Source organism: Xenopus laevis, chromosome 3L, assembly GCF_017654675.1.
Source record: "Xenopus laevis strain J_2021 chromosome 3L, Xenopus_laevis_v10.1, whole genome shotgun sequence".
In the NCBI taxonomy this organism is placed as follows: Eukaryota; Metazoa; Chordata; class Amphibia; order Anura; family Pipidae; genus Xenopus; species Xenopus laevis.
The window spans coordinates 59,495,471-59,507,041 of record NC_054375.1 but is presented as its reverse complement, the minus strand read 5'-3'; the positions used below and the strand labels follow the sequence as shown (position 1 = coordinate 59,507,041).

The following is an 11,571-nucleotide window of genomic DNA, read 5'->3' as shown; positions in this document are numbered from 1 at the left end:
GTCAGGCACCACAGAAGCCAATGACATAGGCCCATTTTCTAGGTAGCAAGCTCTGTCTGTCTTGAACAGCAAGGTTTAGGAAAATTACTGTTTAGTTTGACATAAGTGACTATGGGACCTATTTACTAACATTCAGATTTCCGTTTTTTTGCACATTTAAGCCCAAACCATTTTGCGTTTTTTGGGCAAAAATCTGAAAAATTGGTGCTTTTTGGGAAAACCCCCAAAAAATCGTATGATTTTTTCTAGTTTTCACCCAAATAGATTAAGTCAAGTTTTTTTTAATTACAAATAATGTAAAATTGGGTATGTTTGTTCATGGTTATTTTATTTAAAAAATTTGATAAATTCTAGATTTTTAGTAAAAACCAGAAAAAACTCTAATACTTCTCAAAGTAAAAAGCAGTCAAGGTCCCATAGAAGTCAGTGGGAGCTGCGTTAATCCTATTGAACCTTTTTATAGCCATTCAGACTTTTAGAGGTTTTTGGATATTTTTTCCGCTAGTAATTATCAAAAAAAAAATTTTTTTCTGCACTTTTTTTCCGTTCTCTATTTTTATATTTGGATCTTTTAACAACATCTTTTAACAACTTTTAACAACTTCATGGCATTGTGATATTAGAGAAGTTTTAATGTATAAATATATATATATATATATATATATATATATATATATATATATATATATATATATATATATATATATATATATATATATATATATAAAAAATAAAAACTGACACAGCATTTGTATTTGTATAAATAGGTGTAAACTAATGCTTGTTACTTGAATGATGCCCTTGGCTTGAGAAAGGGGTTTGTATACCCCTAAACGTCGCCCTATGGGCTCTGGTATGATTTTGCCCTATGGGCTAGCCTCTGGTATGTTTTTCTACAATATATATCCTTTTTTGAATACAAAATTTGGAGTGCTGTGTCAGTTTTTATTTTCTCTATGATATTGGCTACTTTGGCAGTGCCTTTTTGACTATTTGCACCCAAAAACTAAGAGGGTTGTACGGCAATATCTTCTCTTTCATAGTATATATATATATATATATATATATATATATATATATATATATATATATATATATATATATATATATATATATATATATATATATATATATATATATGTGCGTGTATTCAAATTATACAAACAAAACATACATTTGCCTACTTGCTGAAAACCTTATCAACTTTTATCACTCAGCAACTGATAACACATTTAAATTTACAGCCTTTTACAGATGTGTTACATTACCCAGCCTGTGAATACATAATAAATAAGAAACTAAAGAAATCCCTTAAAAAGAAAATATTCATTTACTCTTACTTCAGCATAACATATCATTATCTCATTCTGCGGTAGTCGATTTTCACACTCACTTATGATATACGCCAGCTGTTTTTGAAATGTTTGTGATTTCTCCCAGATTTCCTGAGGTTTGGTAAACTACATTTTTGTAAACTAACATATGTAAATTCTGACAAATTCAAAATAGCTAGCCGTTGTGGGAGCCCTGGAGCTGCCACCAGGTCCAGGGTGGTGGTACCTCCAGGGCTCCCCAGCATCGGCAGTTTCACACTATTAGGCAGAAGAGGCAAGAAGAATGAATTGAATTGGCAACCAGGTAGAAGTTCAGAACCTTGTGTGGACTCCTTAGATGATCGCTTAAAATCATTTGAACGATTTTTATTTGATCAAACCTTTTGCGATAAAATCCTTCTAATTCAATATTCGAATTCGAAGGATTTTAGTTTGAAGGTCAAATTTGAGGGTTTTTCAACCCTCGAAATTCGACCCTTGATAAATCTGCCCCCAAGTGAAGGTATACATCCCTTTTAAGGAAACCCCTATTTTCCATATATATAGCGTGACATCACCAACCAGCAGAGCAAGGAAAAAATAACTGCTCCTCCAGTGACAAAAGGAATTTGTAGTTCTGTGATAACACAAAAGGAAATATGCTTGGTGGAGCAGAACCAAAAGTTCATTTTACTCTTCTTTATACCTAATGGAACTGAAAATAAACATAGATGATATCTGAAATGTGATAATATTAATCGTATGTTTTCATAAATGTACCAAAATCCAAAAGGACTGCTGAAGAAACTCACAGTGACTACGGAAATGTACTCAGGGGTTATTTAATTTTGCAGTTCTAATTTCCAGTAAATCAATTCAACCATTCCAGACAACAAACGTGGCTTGATGATTACAAAAGCAAAAAAGTGATTCTTCAATAGTTATGGGTATACCATAGGGTGATAAATGTGACAATAGCATAATCACTAGGCCTGCCTTATGTGTTCCATTAAAGATGGAGGTTTCTTGAGAGTGGAACATGCATGTAGAAAGGCTGAAGCAAATAATTACCACATGTTACTACAAAGAAATACCATATACTAATTATAGCATTAGTATCAGTGACATACTAGACAAATGGGGGTAGATTTACTAAAGGGTGAAGGGGCAAACGCTGACGACAATTCGCCATCGTTACCGACCTCATGGACATCGCCGATTGACTAACATGCACATTTGCAATTCGCAGCAGGAGACAATTCACTCTCGCGAATGGACGTTACTCTGCATATTACCTAAAATGCAGATTTTACTGAACGTTACCTCTTTCGCCAGACTTGCTTTTGCCAGCTCATACCAGACGAAGTGCACTGGAGTACATAGATCTTGCTCAGTCTTCTGTTACTTACATCATATTCTTTAGTGGAAAAAGCATCCAAGTTCAAAAAACACTGGCTTATTTTCCTTTTTTAAGCGTTATAGCCTGCAAAAGTCCTTAAAAAAAAAAAAAATTCTGGGTAACCGGTTTCCCCATACATTTTTTTTAACATTAATTATACAGTGGGCTCATGTGTAGGGCATAATAACAACTCTAATGTCTTTATTAAGGTTCCCTGCCATGTGTAATTAGCAGTAGAAATGTAATGTATTTGGTGCAACATATAACATAAACATGTCCATTCAACTTTAAATTTTCTGCTGTATGCAAATTAACCTGAGCGCAAGACCTCTAGCGAATTTGCACTAGGTAGAAATGAACACTATCTCATTTTTGCTTTGAATTGCTCGCCTTGGCGAAGTAACGCTAGCGAAAAGAGCCCAGCGTTCGGCACCCACAACGAAACTCCGCATTTTAGTGAATTAGCGTTGTCTGAGCAAATTTTCACCTGGTGAAGATGGGTTGCTGGCGACTTTTCGCTGGTTAGTGAATCTGTCCCATATATTATATACTTTCATCCAAAAGTTACTTATAGTCTTTTCTCTCACATTTGTTAGTATCAGCCTATCCACTGGTTCCAAAGTAAACATCAGTTGGAAAGCCTTCATTACTTTAGCTCTGTTACAGTGTTCAATAGTCTTCTGGTCTGAGATATCAAATCCCATAGTAGGCTATGCCGAATGTTTCCATTTCTTTTTTAACATTGCTAAAAATCGAACATAATGAGAATAATGCATCAAACCTCAAAATAGTGGATACAGCATAGTACAGGTATGGGTCCTGTTATCCAGAATGCTCGAGACCTGGGGTTTTCCGGATAATGGATCTTTCCGTAATTTGGGTCTTCATGCCTTAAGTCTACTAGAAATCCATTTAAACATTAAACAAACCAAACCCAATAGACTGGTTTTGCTTCCAATAAGGATTAATTATATCTTAGTTGGGATCAAGTACAAGCTACTGTTTTATTATTACAGATAAAAAGGAAATCATTTTTAAAAATTTGGATTATATGGATAAAATCGAGTCTATGGGAGACAGCCATTCTGTAATTTAGAGCTTTCTGGATATCGGGTTTCCAGATAAGGAATCCTATACCTGTACTGTGTTATTGAAATTATATGTTTCCTTCAACTTTAGATCATATTATTTGGGATAATAGATGTCTCCTTTAACGTCACATTATATTCGTAGCAGATAAACCATGTCGTTATTTAACATATAAACAAACGTTTTAAAAAATTGCCTTTATTTGAAAAAAAAAATGATGGAAAAAACTCAACATAGAATATTCCTTAAGATTATTGTCTTGACTGGTAGACAAATACTAACATCTTATAACATGGTCATGAGTTTTTAAATATTTTCACCAAACAAATACAAAATAATTCAAAGTGCTTTACTGAAAGACATGTTTAACATAATTCCAAACCATCTATTAGCCAACAGTATTTTGAAGTATAAATTTTTCTGCAGTAACAGTCTAGCAGTAATTTTAGCCAGCAAAGTGATATACACAACAGTATTTCCAGTAATTGTTTAACTTTCTTTAAGGCGACAATCCTAGTGCTTTACAAGTATTTTCTATTTAAACGCCATGCAGAATTTTTTTCAACGTTCTCCTTTTTTATTTTCTTATTTGAATACATACACAGCATCAGCTACTCATCCTTCTACTTTATTGATTTATTACATGAATTGGTCCAGTGGCATATGCTTTAAAATCAATATTGCGACGTGACCATACATGTTATTATTGGACACCAAAATCATAAATCTTTGTGAGCTACTATTTTTGTATTTTAGTGTAATATTTATTATTCAATCCAGTATTTTTATGTTTCCTTTCATACATTAATTATAATACTTACAGTTTATTGACAATATTATGTACAATAATATTGATTATTATGACTGAAGGGATATATTGCAAGAAGGAGGTTACCTGGGATCAGGTTGGAAAGTTGACAAAACCATTTCCCTAAATTCAAGTATAACACTGAACGGGAGAAGCTGAAAATAGTTTTTGCACTTTGAAATATCCACTATCATGATGTGATATTACTGTGTATTAATGCTATCCTCCATTGTAGACAGAAAAAACATAGAGGCAAATATATTAAAAGTTTAGTATAATAAAGACATTTCTGACTGTCAGACATTTTTTTTAAAGATGTCCTGTGTTTTAGATGTTTTTGAAGTTTTCTTACAGTGTTTTCGGTGATGAATTTGCCTCTAGTAATGGTGTGTGTTTGATGTTGATGTTTAATAAATCCAACCAGATATACGCATGTAATATAAATATATTATCTGGGTTCATTGGGGGAGCACTGGCAATATCCAATCAGCAAGTAGCATTAATTAGTTTCTTACAGGCAGAATAATGAAACTACACTTTTTAATTATTGCTATGGGTTATTTTACAGGGGCAAATGTGCCCATTTTAAAAAAATTAGTCATTCTTCCTGTGAGTGTAGCATTTATTTACTTAAAAATTGTTTTAATTGGCATATGAAACTCATCTCCCTTATACAATTAACTTTTAATGGGTCAACATTTAATGACATTTTGTAATTTATTTAACAATTTTTGACATGATTAGTTATAATAAAATGTATTTTTTGTAAATTGTTTGCGGTGTTAGGAAAATTTGTTGACAAGCATCCACGAAATTCAGTTCCACTGGCATGAACAATCCAAGGGCTCTTGTATGACATACATCACTTCCGTACCATTTCCTGAGCAGTATAGTGGCACAGTGAGACTCTGTATTCCATTTTCCCGGCAACACTTACAGAATCTTATATGGCTATCAAGGTTGACATTGAAAATTGTAGCTGATGGACATTTCCCATCACAGGATGCAACAGTTACCTGTTTAGTGGGTAAAAAAAGTAGAACTGATTATACCTTACACCAAAATATACATACAACACATAGAACATTGGGGAATCTTGATAAGTTTATAGAATTCCGCACACCTTTATAAAATAAGGTAAGTAATGAAAGGCAAAGAGTACACCAAGGGAGGCGTAAGATGGGAGCAGAATGACAGAAAGGATAAAAGCTGATATTTTCTGTACCTTGTGCAACACACTTAGGGGCCCATTCACTAAGCTCGAGTGAAGGATTCGAATGAAAAAAATTCGAATTTCGAAGTATTTTTTGGGTACTTCGACCATCGAATTGGTTAAATTCGTTCGAATACGAACGAATCGAACGAAAAATCGTTCGATTATTCGACCATTCGATAGTCTAAGTACTTTCCCTTTAAAAAAAACTTCGACCCCCTACTTCGGCAGATAAAACCTACCGAAGTCAATGTTAGCCTATGGGGAAGGTCCCCATAGGTTTGCTAACCTTTTTTTGATCGAAGGATTTTCCTTCGATCGAACGATTAAAATCCTTCGAATCGTCGAACGAACGTTTAGCGCTAAATCCTTCGACTTCGATATTCGAAGTCGAAGGATTTCAATTCGAGGGTCGAATTTCGAAGTATTTTTTACTTCGAAATTCGACCCTTAGTGAATCTGCCCCTTAATAATACATATGACAAGATTAAATGCACATCCAGCACATGTTTTACATGTAAGTACTGAAGTTCACTGGTGTTCACATTGGTCACCTCAGGGTATACCAGTTTCCTACTACACTCAATTTAGGGGCAAATTTATCAAGGATCTAATCGAAAATTCGAATTTTTAAATTCGAATTTCAAGTTTATTTTAGTGTAATTCGACTAGGGAATAGTCCAAATTCAATCAAAGTTTAAAAAAAATCTAAATTTTCATGTAGTGTCCCTTTAAGAATTCAAATTCAACTATTCGCCATATAAAACCTGCCAAATTGGTGTTTTAGCCTATGGGGGACCTCCTACAATCAATTTGGAGTTGTTTAGTGTTTTTTTCTTTTCTAATTCGATTGGAGTTTGCAGGTCGTTCATATTCACCCAAATTTAAAAAAAAATCTAATTTTTTAATAAATTTAGATTTTTAGAAACTCCCATAAACTCAAATTTGACCCTTGATAAGTCTGCCCCTTAATGTACTCTAATGTGAACTCTAATGTAGTGATAAACATAATAAAAGGCAAGATAAACCCATAGCAACCAATTAGATGCTAGCTTTCAGGCAGGTGACCATTAAGTGCTACCTGCTGATTAGTTGCTATAGGTTACTAGTCCATGAGCAAACTGTCCACAACTTGTTGCTTACCTGCTTCAATTTTTGGCTACTATATACCATCATTATATATTAGTTAAGTATAAGAACCATATGGCTCATAAGATAATAGTTTTGCATAATGAATGGACATACTTTAAAATAACATCTAGGTTACCATCTTACAACTTAATTTGATACAATGACTTTTTTTTTGTGATAACAACATGCCATTGTTAATGTGCATAGTCAGTATTGCTCCATGTTTAGGTAACAAAACTTGGTAAGGCCCAACAAACTGAAATATCTAGGGGCAGATTTATCAACTGAAAATTATAATTCTGAATTCGAATTTCAAATTAAAAAATTCTAATTTTCAAGTTTATTTTAGTGTAATTCGACTAGGGAATAGTTAAAATTAAATTTTCCTTATTAAAAAATTTAAAAAATAGAATTTTGAAATTTATCATGTACTGGCCCTTTGAGAATTCAAATTCGACTATTTGCTACCTTGAACCTACTGAATTGCTGTTTTAGCCTATGGGGGACATCGTGGAATCAATTTGGAGTTATTTGGAGACATCCTGAAAATCATGTTTTTTCGGTGAAAAAACTCGAACCAAATTCGATTCGATTCGCATGATTTTGAAAAATTCAGTTTTTTTAAAAAATTTGGATTGGTTGTTTTTTTTCTAATTTTGAGTTCATAGGAGATTATGGGAGTTTTTACAAAATTCGGCCCTTGATAAATCTGCCCCCAAATGTCATGTTTGGGATGTCCCTGATGCAGTGACTAATTCCCACAAAGTAACTTAATTAGCAGACTGTGAACATGAAGTAACTTATTTATCAATTTTGTAAAGCACTTTCAAGAATTCTTTAAAATGTATGTACATACCGGGCTTTGGCTAAAACAGTCACTTTTCCTTATTGTAGTTCTAACTGCTACTTTCTGACAAATTTTTTCTTCCTTTGAACCTAAACAAAAGTAGACAATGATCAGTATGATGACAATCTAGTACCATTTCTATATATATTGCACCTACAATATGTACATACATATTCCTTTCTCAGACCTCTTAAAAAATAAAATGTACATTTTGTTTGGAAATCACATAACCAGTATCTCCAGAACTGTAAATTAATATAATATAGATTATATATATAGATTAGTATGTTTGTATGTTTTGCTGGATATATTTATCTAAGCAATGGTTTTCATGTCTAATTTATTACTAAAAGGGCAGGTTAATAAACAATAAATCTTTCATTGGGATTAGTCAAACCATATGGTTCCCATTAAGTACTGTATTGCTTCCATAGCAGAAGCTTTATATAAAGCACATGTTTATATTATTCTGAGAGGAAGCTTGAAGTCATTCCTACACTTCATAGGCATTACTATACATTGGTTATTTAAGTATTTAAAAAGAAAAACATTGTGCCACTTGGTAAGGCTTCCCTTTACAAGTCTTTCGTCCCAGAAATTTATCAATTCCTTCAGTAATGCAATGGTAATAGAGCAAACGCAAAAATAGAAAATCTTGCACCTGTTAGATTATTGGCTTTACAAACTGATTTAGGGGGTTATTTACAAAACTCTGAATGCAAAAATCATGAAAAATTGGACTTTTACAAAAATCACGAATTTTTCTGAATTTATTAAACCTCGAGGATGGGAAAAGTCTGAATCAGAATAATCCAGCATCTCAGACCTTTCGAGGTTGCAAATAAGTCAATGGGAGATATCCCAATGATTTTTTGATACGCACATGGGTTTTTGGCAATTCCCCAAAGTTTAAAAATCGGATGAAAAATCAGAAAAAAAGTGAAAATCTAATTTTTACTATTTTTCCGGATTTTTTCCTGCAAACAAAATTTTCTTGAAAGTTTATTACTAAATAAGCCCAAAAAACCTGTGCAGATTTGGTCGCAGTTTTTTTTTTCAGAAAATATTGAGATAAATTCAGACTTTGATAAATAACCCCCTTAGTGTTGCAATGCAGTAATGTAAAAAAAAATAAACAGTTTATGTGAACCTACACATATAATATATGACCTCAGATGCAATTCCACTTAAACTTCCTGCACTTACCTGTTTTCCTGTTCAGGAGAATATGCATAAATCACTAAGTAATACAATGCTGCAGCACAACCATTGCATCATTTTAAGAGAAATACTTGTGCCCTATAGTTTAGTAGCATAGTAAATAGTATATATATTTCCTTGCAGTACCGTATGCTCAATCTGTACATTGGGTCTTTTCTTCAATATTGGAATTCACCTTATTTAAATATTCAAGTTTTATTACATGTATTGGAAATATGTTAAAATATGTTAAATAGTGTGTGTGTATATATACACATATATATGGCAGTTGTATGTCTTACTTCAATGAAATAAATAATAATTTTAATTTTAATAAATCTGCCCTTGTCATATACCAATCAGAATTATTTCAATCAGTTCTATATTATAATTGCAGTAGACAGACAATGGGTTACTATAATGCTGCTACCTTGTCAATTATACTATGTAAACATGTATATGGTATATATTTTTTACAGCTGTAATGCTGATAAAGATCCACCAAAACAAATACAATTTGTAACAAACCATTATTGAAGTAAAATAAAACATGTTACAGGGGATAAAACACACAAAAAAACGAATAGTTAGAATATAATGTATTTACATTTTAATACAGGTTGAGATGAAATGGAAAACTCACACATGCTAGAATGTATGAAGCAGCATTACAAATATTTGATATGCCAAATTATTTTTGGTTTGCATATTGATTTGTATTCTACATTTTTCCTAGGTTTCTATTTTATTTTTACTTCAAAGCTATATACCTATGCTACTTAGTTTAAATTATGTTTCCAGCACAATCATTACAGCTGGACACACAAAAGAGTAAAGAAAGAGCAAAAAAAAATTGCCAGCACTCAAATTCAGTCTGAGTGAATCCCTTTCAATACATTTTTAAAACATTGAGGTGTTATTATCACATTTTGGGTAAAATATATAACCTTACATGCCACTTCAAGGCCACTCATTTACCATGAGTACTACACTGCCCACAGTGTACTACATATTGAAGTCCATTTAAAAATATTAAAACCCTAACAACAATGTGCATTTTATGCGACTGAGAGGTAGAACTATGTTCACTTACCCTATGTATTCAAAAGGTAAAGGGGCATTTTTAATTTAACGTAGTTATATGCACAAATAAACACCTCAACTAAAATTCTTCTTAACTTAAAGTTGGACAACCCCTTTAAGACCAAGCTAGCAAGACCAAATGCATTTCCTTTCTCTGTGGACCGAGTTCCTCTTTGATTATAATTCCATATAATCTACTTCATACATTTCCTGCATTGTGGCTAATAAAGAGAAATTTCCTTATGTCAGGGTATAATACCTTTGAAGTGTTGAGTTATACAAGAAAGAATGGCAGAATGCATCAATAATGCAGTTGGGATTAAAATTAGTCAGGGAATCAGTTGAATGCACTGTATTAATATGGTATGGGACAGATTTATTTTCCATTGTACCAAGAGGCTTTGATATAATTATAGTAAGAAACGCGAGAATGATTAAGATCTCTCAAGCGTTTTCTTACAACAATTACCACAAACCTGAGCTATGATTTATAATAAATGTGCCCCTATGTGTTTTCAAACATTTCTAAATTATGTTAGACACTTCCGGTTTGTATGCCTATCAAAAGCAACATGAACATGCCAATATTTTAAATCCACATTTTAGAATCTCTAATGGAACTGCAATAAGAGCTGCCATTATTAAAAAGCTAGCTCTTCATACATTTTATGCACCTGCATTCACCATGTTTTTTCACTTTGCATCCTGTCTTTCATGCTAGATGAATTGTTGCAGGTCACCCCCATGAATATAGATCTGCCTGCTTTTAATGATGGGGTTACACGGCTCATTTTTTATTTGCTGTGAGGTGCAGAGTTCAGACATGGATACAGATACCTTAAAGAAGTTTTCCCTGAATAACTAACAAGGGGCACACTTTTGCTCCCCTTTGTGCTCTTCTTCTTCTGTTTTTTAAATTACACCTTTAAATGACCCCATATATGTGTCATAATATTTGAGCAATAACTAAACGAAACATCACTAAACTGAGTTTTAATTAGAAGGTGGCAATATAAATTATGCTAATTGCATCAATAGCACATATGGACCACTGCCTAAAACCTATGTGGACAGCAGATTGCTGGAAGCCCTACTACATGTGCCACGGCAGAGCTTAGAGCGTATTCATGCAATGCCAACTCCTGTAGGGCAACAGTACTAAAAGAAAATTCCTGCTTGGTTGTCATGGTTAGATAAACTGGTGAAATACTGAAACTAGTCGAAATGAGGGACATTTTTACAAATTTCTACATTTAATTAAGAAAAAAACAGAATCAATTGTTAGAATATCTCAACTTTATAGCTCTGACATTTTTAAATGTGGATGCATTTAAAAATGGCAAATACATTTGATTTTATTAGATAATATAAGTATAGATAAGATAGATAAACACATTTATTCATGGGTTACAAAAGGACTGCTATACTATTAATGCCAACCACAGTATTTCCAGGTGATATATGCACCCACTCATTTTTCTGCACATA

General features: G+C 32.8%; 1 protein-coding gene across 1 annotated transcript in view; it reads right to left on the bottom strand.

Annotated features, from left to right (window-relative positions):
• Positions 1–3,989: 3,989 nt before the first annotated feature.
• Positions 3,990–11,571, bottom strand: part of otogl.L (otogelin ike L homeolog) — a 97,562-nt gene continuing 89,980 nt past the window's right edge. Inside the window, exons 58-59 of the mRNA XM_041585568.1 lie at positions 7,810–7,889; positions 3,990–5,625 (exon numbers count right to left, since the gene is read on the bottom strand). Of these exons, the coding sequence (XP_041441502.1) occupies positions 5,425–5,625; positions 7,810–7,889 (281 nt within the window). The 3' untranslated portion in view covers positions 3,990–5,424. The remainder of the gene's footprint in view (positions 5,626–7,809; positions 7,890–11,571) is intronic.